At 65.9% G+C, this 13476-nt stretch overlaps 1 protein-coding gene across 2 annotated transcripts; it reads left to right on the forward strand.

Moving 5' to 3' along the window:
* The first annotated feature begins 1720 nt into the window (after positions 1-1720).
* Positions 1721-12959, forward strand: ANGPT4 (angiopoietin 4). Of its 2 annotated transcripts, XM_074605361.1 has the most exons (9): positions 1721-2557; positions 7212-7367; positions 7599-7720; positions 8054-8286; positions 8890-9005; positions 9504-9605; positions 9686-9852; positions 10756-10886; positions 10973-12959. In XM_074605361.1, the coding sequence occupies exons 1-9, from the start codon at positions 2243-2245 to the stop codon at positions 11131-11133; spliced, it is 1503 nt and encodes a 500-aa protein (XP_074461462.1). In that variant the 5' UTR covers positions 1721-2242; the 3' UTR covers positions 11134-12959. The 2 variants fall into 2 exon arrangements, with proteins under 2 accessions (XP_074461462.1, XP_074461463.1); XM_074605362.1 differs by lacking the exons at positions 10756-10886; positions 10973-12959 and adding an exon at positions 10471-10734.
* Positions 12960-13476: the final 517 nt, after the last annotated feature.

A 13476-nucleotide genomic window follows, 5' to 3' on the forward strand; every position in this document is an offset into this window, starting at 1 on the left:
CTGGAGGAGCATCTTTCCCCAGATGGATGTGGGGGCAGGAATTTGGGGTGGCTCTGGCCACATTCGGTCCAGGACAGAGGGTGCACACCCTGCAACTGCGGCTGCCGGAGCGAGTCCAGGCAGGGGATGCTGCTGCCTCCTGCATCCCTCAGCTGGGATGTGCTGGGAGCCACCACCGCAGCCCCCTCCCAAATGTCACCTGGGGTATGACCTGGGGGCGCTGAGCCCGGCCGTGCCAGTCTATCCTGCCGAGCTGGCTGCCTGCAGAAATAAATGGTGGACGTCCAGGAGGCAGAGAGGGCTGTATCAGCATATTTTACGCGTGTTTTGCTCAAAATTGCTGCCCCAGCCACAGGCGTCTCTGTATTTGGGGGTTTCCTGGGGTCAGAGCCCCCCGTCCCTGCTCCAAGCATTGGCAGGGGGAGGCCAGGTCTGTCAGCGGGGTGTCGGGGCTGCGGGGGCTACACAGACCCTTCAGGGCGAGAGCGCTGGGTGTCAGCATCGAGCCGGCCCCAGGAGCTGGCACGAAGCTGCCGCAGCAGCTCCTCCGTTTGCTTAATGTCAAATAAACGTATTAAACCTCCGGCATCTCTCTCGCCTCCTTGTTTTCCTCATTTCCACGAGGCGCTGCCGGGGAGGGACAGGGATGATGGCCGTGGCGTTACCCCTGCATCGCCCAGCCCCGCCGCGGGAAATGCAGCCACCGGCATCAGACACCTCGGTCCTGCAGGCTGTGTCCCCAGCGTGGCACCCTGCCCTGGCCCCCAGGCACCAGAGGGATCTGGGGCAAGATTTTATTTTAAAATTTTCATTTAAAGCATCACCGGCACCAGCCAATGCCCAGGCCAGCAGCAAGCAGCATCACCGGGACTGCTGCCCTGCGGGTATCTCGGGCTCAGCTCAGCCCCTTGGGAAGCACCGAGGGGCTCGTCCGGCCAGTTGCTGATTGAGTGGGAGCACCCGGGGGGCCCCACTCACAACGTAATCCCAGCCCGGCCGCATAATCCGGTTACTGTGAAGGCACAACCGCAGCACGCCGTCCCCATGGCGGCTCTGGCCTTTTTCTCGGGGGGCCGGGAGCGCCCCGCTCAGCAGGCAGCACAGCTCCGTGCTGCAGACGGTGATCCCTCCAGCTGCTCCAGCATCCCCAGCCATCCCAGGGTGACCGGGACAGCAGCAGGGTCCCTTCCCCAGCCCCACGGCTGTGTGAGAGCAGCCCGGCATGTGGGGACACCCGTGTGCCCCCTGTGCTGGGATAAAATCACCCTCCCCTGAGACGTGTGGGCATTCCCATGCCCAGGGAAGCCCGCTGTCCCATGCCATCCTGTCCCCACCGCTGTGATTGTCCCCTCCTGGGGGACCCAGCCTAGATCCAGCCCAGCATGTCGGCTGGCAGCTGCCATGACCCCCAGCTGCTGGCACGCTCTTCCAAGCCCCCAGCAGACCCCCAGCCCAGGAACTGGGCACCCCGAGCCCTGTGCAGGGTCCAGCTGGGTCCTGCCAAGCTCCGCCTGGGACACAGCCCTCGTCCTGGTCCCCACGGGCTCGTCCCATGGCCGGAGCAGCCAAATCCAGGCCTGGCTCCCTCCAGCGTTATAAATAGCCGGGACATGGGGAGGGAGTTCTGCTCCCCGGGATGGGGGTGTCCTGGGGGCGGTGGGTCGCAGCGGGTGCTGTCTGGGGGGGGACTTGCTGGGTGCTGGGGTTGGAGGGTGGGAGGGCTGGGTGCTGGCACGGTGCTGGCAGTGCTGCCGCGGCGCTGCCTGCCCTGGGAGGTGCAATGAGCTGCGCAGAGACCAGCCCGGGGGGGGCTGGCGGGTGCGTGTAACCGGGGGAGGGATGGGGGCTGCTTGTACGAGTGTGTGCGTGTGTGTGTGTGTGTGCGCGAGACATTTATAGATCACGTGTGAAACTTGATCTCCCCACAGTGGGCTAGAAGGAGAGAAAAAAGATAGAAGTATTGTTTTTAAACAGATTTTTTCCTTTGTTTTTCTTTTTCTTTTTTTTTTTTCCCCTCTCCCCCTGCGAGGGCTGCGGCCGCCTGGCGATAAAAGGCCGGGGCGGCCAGAGCCGGCTCAGAGGGAGGAAATGCCGAAATCACAGCGTTTCGCCTCAGCGGCGAGCGCCCACTGACCCATCCCGGCAAAGAGCGGCGTCGCATCCACTCGGGAAGTGCCGGCGCGTCCCTGGCCACGGCACCCCGCCCTCACTGTCTCCCCGGCACCGTGGGGACCCCCGTGCCATGCGGGTGCTCAGCCTTGGCCTCGTGGCCCTGACCTGCGCCACGACGGCGTTGTGCGCGGCCGGAGCCCAGCCCCGGGCGCTGGAGGGGGGTGGCCGCCGGCGTTACCACCGGGTGCAGCACGGCCACTGCAGCTACACCTTCGTGCTGCCCGAGGCCGACCCGCCGCCGTGCCCGCTTGCCCCTGCTGTCCCTGCCAACGTGCTGCTGCAGCGGGACTCGCCGGCCGGCACCGCGCACGCCGGCCACGGGGCCGCCCAGCGCCTGCGGCACCTCGAGAGGATCCTGGAGAACAGCACCCAGTGGCTGCTGAAGGTAGGGTGCGGGGCAGCGGGGTGGTGGGCAGCGGGGTGTTGCGGGCAGGGGTCTGCCTCCAGCACCCAAACGTGCAGCATCCCCGTACCGGCTGCCCGCTCCAGCTCCCTGCTGGCCCCCCACAGAGCTGGGTGCAGGGGGGGGTTCATGCCCCGCCAAGCAGCGGCGCTGCGGCCAGGTCAGCATCTCCCCTGCGGGTTTGCAACCTGGGATGGATCCTGGCACTGCCTCCTCAGAGGGGATGGGTGCTGCGGGTGCTGCAGCTCGTGGGTGCTGCAGGTCACCGGTGCTTGCCGCTGCGGCTGCATCCCCCTGGCATCCTTGCCGCAACTCCTCGTGGTCCCAGCTGGGCTGGCTGTGCCAGGCATCTCTCGGGGCTCCGCGCTCCCCATTCCGGGTCAGGATGCAGCCCTGCTGGAAAGCTCTTGGGAATGGTTTTGGTAGGCAGCGGAGTGAGGCCACCAAAACCTCTCCAGCTCCACTGTTTTGCTGCTTATGGGACTTGCAAAAGCTTCTGGCGCTTGGTGAGGTTTTGAGTGGGACCCACAGCTCCCGGGCAGTCCCACGGCACAAAGGCGAGTGGGGGGGTGCAGGGCAGGGGGCAGTGGGGTGCTGCACCAGGAGGGCTGCGTGCCCATGGGGGTGCCCCCCACCCTGGCTCACCCCATTCCCGCCGCCCACGGCAGGAAGCAGCATTTCCTTCCCAAGGGCTCGCAAAGATGGAGCCCCCATCTGTGGTCCAGCGCAGCCGCCTGCGTCAGACCCAGGAATAGCTCCTGGCCGGCTCGTCCCGGGGGATACCTCCCTAGGGGGCCATAAACCCCGGGTGCCTTTGCTGATAAGAGGGTGACCGGCTTGTCCCCGGCCATCACTGGCCCTCCAGCTGCGCGGCATCGCCACAACAGCATCCAGGTCCTGGTGGTGTCCCCACTGGGGTCCAATGGGATCTGCGTCCCTCTGCACCCTGATTTCCCGCATGATGCCCCCAGCCGAGCAGGGACAGCAGCGCTGCGAGATGGTACGTGCCGAGCCCCAACAGCGCTTGGGGCTGGAGCTGGGGCCAAATGCTCCGAGTGGGGTTCCCAGGGGTGACCTGTGCCAGCCACGCTGCTCAGGGAGCCTCTCCTGGCCGTGGGGAACAGGGCGGGCAGCAGGGATGTGCAGGGCTGTCCCCTGTCCCCTCAGCCATCCTAGATGACAAATTCCTCAAAAGCTGGGAAAATGCTGAGCCATGGCTCTGCTGAAAGCCAGCCCGGTGTGGTGCAGAGGGACCGGCAGAGCCAGCCGCCACCTGGCTGGTGGCAGAGAATCTCCATCACTGGGTGACCTGCTGCGTCTGCTGTGCATGCACAGCCCTGGGGTCCCTGCATCCTGGGGTCCCTTCATCCTGGGGTCCCTGCATCCTGGGGTCCCTGTGCCCTGAGGTCCCCACGCCCTGAGTTGTCTGCCTTGGGGGTCCCTGCATCCTGGGGTCCCTGTGCCCCGGGGTCCCTGCCTTGGAGTCCCTGCATCCTGGGGTCTCCGCACCCTCGTATCCCTGTGCCCTTGGAGTCCCTGTGCTCTGGGGTCCCTGCCTTGACATTCCTGCACGCTGGGGTCCCTGTCCTGGGGTCCCTGTGCCCTGAGGTCCCTGTGCCCTGGGTGCCCAGGCCAGCTCTAAGCTGCTCTCGGGGTTGAGGGCAGCCTTTGGGCATGGCCGAGCAAGGCGGGGGGCCGGGGGTCCCACCGCAGGTGCACGTCTCTGTCCCGGAACAGGCAGCCGTGGGCAAACTGTGGCTGCACATCTGGGCAGCTGTGGGCAGCAATGCCCCACACCGCAGCCCCAAGGAGCACGAGGCAGTGGGGCACTGGGCATCTGGTACCCCATCCCATCCTGCAGCACGGCCCCTCTGGTGAAGGCAGCTTTTAGCTTTTCTTTTTTTTTTTTTTCCTTTCTTTTTTTTTTCCCTGTTGTTCCTTGCCTTTCCTAATTTAACCAGAGCTGCCCAGGGAGGCTTGTTTTGGTCGGACTCCAGGCCTGAACAAACAAACCGGGGCTCGAAGGAGGCATCGGGTTCAGGGACGGATTGTAAACAACATCACATCCCCGTCTGCTCTGCTCTGGCCTGGGGAGCCCGGCCGGGTGCCAGGGGGTAGGGGCCCTGCTGGCAGGTTCCTCAGCACCCAGCAGGCTCGCCGTGCCCCCTGGGGTGCCCCCAGCACCCACCTTCCCCCAGGGACCCAATCTGGAGCTCTGGGTTGCCCCCATGTGCAGACCCCATGGCCAGGAGAGACAGGGACACGGCAAGGACCTGGCGCATGGGGACAGATGGATTCTGCTCACCATCCTGTTGGCTGTTCCTGTCTCAGGAGGAATTAATTTTAGTTCAAACACAGACATTTGATGGTCGGAGGGGGGTCTCAGGGCGGGATGGGGTACCCAGCTTGGCAGTGGCAGGTTGGCAGCTCTGGGGCTCCCATGGCACAGGGGCTGGTGCTGCTCATCCTGGCAGGGGTGCAGGGGTGCAGGCAGGGGGTGGGGGGCTTCCCCCCACCTTTGGCCCATGAACCCCCCCAGCCAGTGCTTGCAGGATGCTTAGAAATGCCAGGGCAGGATAGGGACAGGGACAGGGGAGGGTTGCGGCTGCAAGGAGGCAGCACAGGATCATCCAGCCATGGGCAACGGGTCCCCAGCACTGGGACAGCAGGGTGGCCAGGGTTTCTCCTGCTCCAGGGCAGCATTTTGGGGCGACCTGCAGCACCATGGTCCCCTGCCTTGTCTCGGGGAGCAACAAGGTTTGTGGGACCCCTCCGAGAACAGGAACGCCCGGCTCACCTCAGCACTCATGGGGTGAAGGGACGGTGACTCCAGTTTCCCTGTCCCACTTGGGTCCCCTCTGCCACCCAAGGCTGGGGACACTGTGCCCCTCTCCAGCCCCAGCTGCTCCCAGGGCGCTGCTGGGGCCGGGAGCTGGGGGTCCATCTCCGGCTGTGCTCAGCCCTCCCCGTGCCAGCCTGACCTTTTCCACGGGTATGTACTGCCCTCGGGCTCGGAGATGTGTTTATTTAAAAAAAAAAAAAAAAAAAAAAAAAAAAAAAAAGAAGCAAGAAAGCAAGATTGAGAGGGAGAAAAGGCCTCCCCGAGCCCTGTGAAGCAACAAGATTAACGACGTGGTTAAAGGGAAACTCTCCAGCAATCACTCAGCTCAGGGAAATGTTTTCCAGACGCCGCTCTCCGACCTTTCCCCGCTTCCTCCCCGTGAGCACGTTCCTGCGAGGGAAAATCCCTGGGGAAGCGGGCTGCAGGCAACCGGGGTGCCCAGCCCTGGGACCCTCCTGCCCTCCATGGGTGCACCATATGGTGGGGTGATGGTTTCACCGCTGCCCGGTTCTGGGGAGGAGGGAACAGGGACCCGCCGCTGCCAGCGAGATTTCATCATGCGCAAACAAGTGCAGAGCCCTGCGCCCTGGCCTGCTGCCGGCCCCACTCCCGTGCTGAGCATGCCCGTACTGCTGCCTGCCCGCCATGGGGCTGAGCACCTTGGTACCACCACCTGCCCACCACGGTGCTGAGCATCCTGGTACCACCGCCTGCCCATCACGGCGCTGAGCATCCTGGTACCACTGCCTGCCCACCTTGGTACCAAGCATCCCGATGCCACTGCCTCACCACCACGGTGCTGAGCATCCCAGCACCACTGCCTGCCCATCACAGTGCTGAGCATCCTGGTACCGATGCCTGCCCACCACGGTGCCGAGCACCCTGGCACCGCTGCCTGCCCACAATGCCTCCCGGAGAGCACCACTCAGCCCCTGCCAGTCCGGCCGGGTCCACAACCCCACGAGATGCCCGAGGATGTGGGGCTCTCCCTGCACCATCTGGGAGGCCATCCTGCCATCCGGGTGCTGTGGGGACAGTGGGATCTGTGGGGTGGAAGGAGCTGGGCAGCCCCCGTCCCTTCTTGCTTCCCAGCGTGGGCGGCAGCACGGCCCCTTCCGCTCCCCGCGGCCCCTGCTGAGGGAACGTGCCCCCGACGAGGCCGTCGCCCCGGGGAGGGGCCGAATGGGAACCTCATGGCGAGGCCGCCAGAAATAGAAAAGCCTTTGGGAAAGGCGGCTCCCCCGCGGGCTGGGAAAGCGGAAGCGACAGCTCGGCGGTGTCCGCAGCCGGCTTCTTCCCAGCCCCAAGCACTTCCCTGTGGTGGGGCAGCACTAGGCGCCGGACACCCACCATCCCCAGCCGATGGTGGCCCCCCACCCTCCATGTCCCCAACCATGGGAAACTGATGGCTGGAGGCTGGCGGCTGATGCCGATGCCGGACGCTCCCTGCCCGGCTGGTCGGCACAGACCACCCCGGATGGGCAGCAGCCCCAGTTTGCCAGCAGACCTGGGCACACACAAGCCCGTGCCAGGTCCCAGCTGGCATCGCAGCCCAAGAATCTTGGCCACCGCTGCCCGAGGCGGGGGCTCCCCTGCTGCAGCGCAGCCCGCGGGCAGCTCGCTCTGTCCTCCCGATAAGCTTCAAAGGGCCCCGAGATGGGTCGTGCCATGCTGAAATGCTCCCAGGGATGCGCCTGGGGGCTGTGCCGAGCAGTGCCAGGCTCGGCTGGGGTGCTGAGGGAGGATGCAGCGAGCTCCCCGAATGACCCACCACATCCCCGCTCCCCTCCGCAGCTGGAGAGCTACATCCAGACCAGCGTGAAGCCGGAGATGGCGCAGCTGCGGCAGACCGCGGTGCAGAACCAGACAGCCACCATGCTGGAGATCGGCAGCACCCTCCTCAACCAGAGCGCTGAGCAGAGCCGCAAGCTCACCGACGTGGAGGCCCAGGTAGTGTCCCCGCATGTGTCCCCACGTCCCCACCACCCCCAGGACTGTGACGGGTGACATAGCTTCTCTGTTGCTAGAAGTGAGGTGATTCCCTGCGGTGATGCATGGTTTAATGTGCTGGTGGGCAGAGGCACCAGGGTTGTGCCCCGGGCAGCCACGAGCCTGGTGACACCGAGGACACGGTGTAGCCCCGGCTGCTCACGCCAACGCTCCCCTCCGCTCCCGGGGCAGGTGCTGAACCAGACGTCGCGCATCGAGATGCAGCTGCAGGAGAACTCCCTGTCCACCACCAAGCTGGAGAAGCAGCTGCTGCTGCAGACGAACGAGATCCACAAGCTGCAGAACAGGAACAAGTAGGACCTGGGGTGACCTGGGGACCCCCACAACCCCCCAGACGCTGGGGGGAGGCTGGTGTCTCCCACCCCAGGAGTGCGGATGCACTTTGAGGGGGCTTGAACCCCTCCAGGGGCTGGCTGGGGTCCCTGGGGGATCGCACAGCCCCAGTACAGCCCCTTGGGCCTTGATTGCCCCTGGCTAAGCACGTCCCAGGGTGCGATTCAGTGGGTACAGCAGGGGATGGAGACAGCTCTGGGTCTCTCTGGATGTTCCGGGACACCGCAGCCAGGGCCTGCCCGGCTGCTCGGCAAAAGTACAGCCCCCCCATCACCACCGCCTCCCCCTTTCAGCATCCTGGAGGTGCGGGTGCTGGAGATGGAGACGAAGCACCAGGCGGAGCTGGCGGGGGCCCGCTCGGAGAAGGAGAAGCTGCAGCGCCTGGTGAGCCGGCAGAGCGGCACCATCGAGGAGCTGGAGAAGTCGCTGCTGGCCGCCAGCGCCAACACCAGCCTGCTCCAGCGTCAGCAGCTCCAGCTCCTGGAGTCGGTGCAGAGCCTGGTGCGCCTCGTCTCGCAGGGCAGAGGTGAGCCGGGACCCCGCGCAGGCAGGGTGCAGGCAGCGGGATCACTCCGGGACCCCGCGCAGGCAGGGTGCAGGCAGCGGGATCACTCCGGGACCCCGTGCAGGCACAGTGCAGGTAGCGGGATTGCGCCGGGGCCCCTGCGCAGGAAGGGTGCAGGCAGCGGGATCTCTCTGGGACCCCGTGCAGGCAGGGTGCACGCAGCGGGATCACTCCAAGGCCCCCGAGCAGGCAGGGTGCAGGCAGCGGGATCGCTCCGAGCCCCCCCGAGAGGGTGCCAGGGCGCTGCGCCAGCCCCTGTGCTCAGCTCAGGCATGGGTGACTTCACCCCAAAAATGAGCCCTGCATTGCATCCGAGGAGCGGCTCCGAGTCCCCAGGGCAGGGTCTGTGACCCCAGCCACAGCCACAGCAAATCCCCAGGCTTAGGCTGGCGGCAGCTCTGGTGCATCGCAACCGCCTCACCCAGCCCCAGGGACGCGCTTTAGAAGAAAGAAAAATAATCCGTGGGCACAAAAGCATCCAAATGAGAGGGGAAGAGCAACAAAACCAGGCAGGGCTGCGGGACCGGCAGGGTTTCTGCCGTCTCACCGTCCCCTCTGCCACAGCCCCGCTGCCCGGGCAGGAGCAGCTCTTCCAGGACTGCGCCGAGGTGCGCCGGGCGGGCATCCACGCCAGCGGGGTCTACACCCTCCACATCGCCAACCTCAGCGAGCCCAAAAAGGTGAGCAGGACCCCGAGAGGGCTCCCACCTCAGCACCCTGGGGTGCTGCCCACCCCAGTGCCACCCAGTGCACACCAGACCCATCCCACAGTGGGCATCCCCATGGGACGGGCACATCCCAACCCCTCTTGCTGGGGCAGTGCCCCCCACCCCATGTGGCCGTGGGGGCTGAGGCGCCTTGGGGTGCAGAGGGGGCAAAGGCAGCAGTTGGCGGGTGAAGGGGCTTGCACAGCCTTGCAGATGGGGCGATAAAATTGATTTTAAAGGCATCCCCACAAGCTCACCCATGAGAACATGCCCCAGCCCCTGCCCATGGCCACGGAGGGAGGAGAGACCCCCTAGCCAGGCACTGGGAATGGCACATGCTCGCCAGCCCCCTGGCAAGCTCTAGCACCTATGCAGAGCTGCCCAGCCATGGGGGGGACGCAGCCGGCTGCCCACCCCGAGCCAGCCCTCGTCACCCCGCTCTGCAGCTCGTCCCGGCTCTCCCTGCTGCAGGCGTACTGCGACATGGAGACGGACCGAGGGGGCTGGACCGTCATCCAGCTCCGCACCAACGGCAGCCTCAGCTTCCAGAGGAACTGGAGGGAGTACAAGCAGGTCTGCACCCACCTGGGGAGCGGGGAGACCCTGGGGGCACCCAGGGCACCCCATGCTAACCCACCCCACTGCTTCCCCAGGGCTTCGGGGACGCGGCGGGCGAGTACTGGCTGGGTAACGAGGCCGTGCACCTCCTGACGAGCCAGGCACCCTACGCCCTGCGCATCGAGCTGCGGGACTGGGAGGGCGGCCAGGTCTATGCCCACTATGGGAAATTCCAACTGGGGAGCGAGCGGCAGCTTTACAGGTAGGAGAGAGGCACTGCAGGGGTGGCAACCCAGCCCTCCCCATCTCTAGCTGTCCCCGAGCCCCGCTGGCAGCGGTGGCCACGGGCAAGGGCTGGCTGCGGTGCCCCGAGGAGGCACATGGCCCCAGGGGGGTGCAGGATCACCCCGGGCTTTGCTGGGATTTCCCAGCGGGATTACATCTCGGCAGAGCTCCTCCCCAGGTGCCGGGGGACATTGCTGTGCTACCCACTCCTTCCTCTCTCCGCGGGTTCCTGAGAACCCAAAGCAGATTTTAATGCATGAAGTTGCATCAAGGCAGTGGGATTTCCCACCCCAGCCGGCAGCCGGGCACGGTGCCAGCAGGCAGCTGGGGCACTCACGCCACAGCTTGACGCTCGGGCAAATGGGGGTGACACAGCCGCAGCCAGCGGGCATTCCGGGGGGTGCTGGGCATCCCCAGGCTGCTACACCCGTGTCCGGGCAGGGATGCTGGTCTCCTGCCACCGGACTTATGGGGATGGCACATGCTCCCAGGAAGCTCAGCAGGAGGAGTGGTGGGCAGTGGGGTGCCTTGGTGCTGGGCTGGAGATGGGACCAGACCCTGGAGATCACCTGCACCATACATCCCGTGCCTGCAGAGAGCCAGTCCCCGGCAAAGAGGACCAGAGGAACCTTGGGGGGGATCAACCTCCACCTTTGGGGACCCCCAGGACAGGTGCTCCAAGCTGGCAGACCCAAGTCAAGCTGGCGCTGCAGTATCTCTACCTGCATCCCTCCGTGCCAGCCCTTGCTCAGCTCATGGGCATCCCATGTTTGACAGCCCCGAGTAGGGCTGCGGGGCTTTGTGATCCCCCCTCCCGCCCGGCAGCAGCCAGCCAGCACTGATGGTGGCGGTGGCCGTGCCGTGCTGGGCCGGGCGGCAGGCTCTCGCTGCAGGACTACAGCGGCACGGCCGGGCAGCAGAGCGGCATGGCGCTGCAGGGCACCCGTTTCAGCACCCGCGACGCCGACAATGACAACTGCCTCTGCAAGTGCGCCCAGATGCTGTCGGGAGGTGAGCGAGCCGGGGGGGGACACCCGCGCAGCACCCATGGGTGCCCACCCAGGATGCCACCCTCCCGCCCTGCTCCCTCCTCGCAGGTTGGTGGTTCGACGCCTGCGGCCTCTCCAACCTGAACGGCATCTACTACCCGGCCCGGCACAACATCCGCAAGCTCAACGGCATCCGCTGGCACCACTTCCAGGGGCCCAGCTACTCCCTGAAGGGCACCCGCATGCTGATACGACCCGCCAGCTTCTAGCACGCCGGCGGCCAGCGCGGCACCACAACCGGTGCCAGCCTGGCATGGAGGGAGGGGGGCAGGAGCGGGCCCGGAGAAGGGATGGCTGGGGGAGACTGAGCCCTCCCGGCTGCTGCAGGGAAGTTTTTCCCCCAGTTGCTATTTTTTTTACTACTTTTTATCCCACCCTCCAAGATCCTGCAGAGAAGGGCTGTGCCTCCAACTCCTCATGTCACCTTCTTCACCCAGAGGTCCAAGACCCCCCCAGGACCACCTGCATGCCCAGCCTGGCTCCGAGTGGGGGCTTTGCCTTTTCTGTGTGTTTTAGGGCATTGCAAATCCCCCACCATCCTGCTTTCCCCGCAGGATTAGGGGAGCTGGCGGGGACGGGGGTCCCTGTGAGTGCGAGGGGCCGGTGCCATCCTTCCATCCCATCCTGCCTGGGCACGGCCATGCAGGGGGACACGGGCTGTCCCCTCCCACTTGCAGGGTCCAGGCCACCGTCCCCATGCATGGCAGCAGAGGCACTGCTCCTTGCAGGACCAGGCTGGGCATTTCCAGCCCCTGGCGGGGGGAGGCAGGTGGGAGGAGCCCGAGGGGAGTCTTTGGGGACTTTGGGGGGCCGTCCCCAGGCTGGGATGGCCAGCGGCCCCATGCCGGGGGGACAGTGCTGGGAGGCGGCTGTCAGAGCCCCAGGATGGGCTGGACGGGGCTGAGGGGTTGCGGGTGGGGAGGGGGCTGTGGTTTGAGATGGGGCTGGGAGGTGGGAGGTGGTGGGAAGGGTCCTGCGGCGGGGGGTGTGTGTGTGTGGTTCAGGGGGTGTCTGAGCTGGGGCTGTGGAGGGAGGAGATGGGGGTGCAGGAGGGGAGAGTGGGGCACAGGGCTGAGACCCCTCACCCACGGTTGCATTGAGACAGCAAACCCCCAGTGAGGGCACTGTTGGGAGCAGCCTGGGATGAGCAGGGCACGGAGCAGCTGGGTCCCCAGCCGGCAGCTCTGGGCTCTGTGGCCACCCCCCCTGGAGCTGCCACAGTTTGAGCCGGAGGCGCTTTTATTTTTGTATTAAGAGGTATTTATTTTCCAAGCATCAATGGGGCGGGAGCGGGTGTGGGGGTCTCTGCACTCCACCACCCCAGGGCAGGCACCCGTCCCCCGCTTCAGCAACTGGGACAAAAGGAAGGGCAGGACAGGGCAGGACAGAAGGACACCAGGCATTCCCAGGGGACCCTGAGCCCCGGGCAGCTCAGTGCACGGGTGAGCTCACAGGACTCGCAGGGACTCACTGCCTGTCCCTGTCACCCTTCTGCAGGTGTCCCTGTCCCCCTCTAGTCTCTGTCCCCGTCCCCCTCAGTCCCACTGCCACGTGTGGTCCTCTGCAGCCTGGTAGCCCCACGCAGCACCCTCACCCCTGGGGGACAGGGGTGTCCCACTGGGTCCCCAGGTCACCTGTCCCACTCATACCCAAGCCCTGGGGACCGGTGACAGCGGTGGCAGCTGCCAGGGACCCACTGCCTCCATGACACCCAAGCACCCCCATGCCTCCCTCCCCAAAACACGTCCCTCACCCCAAGCAGTGGTTCATGGGGTGGGTGACAGCAGAGACCCTGCAGAGCAGAGGCGCTGGGGGACCCTCTGCTGCCACCCAATGCCAGCCCCCGCTGCAGCTCCCAGGGGACAGAGACAGTACCCCAGAGCGGGGCAAGGGACAGAGGGACAGTGGGACCCACTGGCAGGATGCTGGCACCGGCACCGACTGCGCACGCGGCAGCGAGGGGGCTCCCGGCACCCTGCCCTCAACGCTGTCCTGAGGCATTCGCTAATTAACAGTGATTAAAGCACGTGACGTAGTTGGCACTTCCAGAAGATGCTCATTAGTGGGGCTGCGCGGAATAATTAAGAAAATGGAAAATACAGGGTGTGGGGGCCGCCCGGGAGCCTCACCCCGCTCCCAGCGAGCGGCACTCCAGGCAGCAACCGTGCCGGCGCGGCCGCGGGCCCCGGGCCCCCCTGGTCCCCCCCCAGCCGCCCGCGTCCTGCCGGCGGCTGGCACAGCACGGCTGCACCTGGGCCGGGGGCTGTGTGCCAAGCCGGGGGGGGTGGCCCCCACCCCGGCGTGCTGGGCCTGGCTCCCCAGACTGGGGTGCTGCTGGTTTTCTTTCTCTGCCGGCTGCCTGTCTGCAGCTCCTGGCTGCGCATGGGGCACCCATGGGAGGCCCCGGCATGATGGGGGGTTGCGAGGGCAATGGACACCCTCCGCGGCTGTCCCTCCTCCCTAGGAATAACAGACGGGGTCAGCTGTGGCTCCCCGCCGAAACCGGAGCCACCAAGAGGCAGCTGCCAGGGAAAATGATAGGGAGCGCTGGG

This window comes from Larus michahellis, chromosome 12 (assembly GCF_964199755.1).
Source record: "Larus michahellis chromosome 12, bLarMic1.1, whole genome shotgun sequence".
NCBI lineage: Eukaryota > Metazoa > Chordata > Aves > Charadriiformes > Laridae > Larus > Larus michahellis.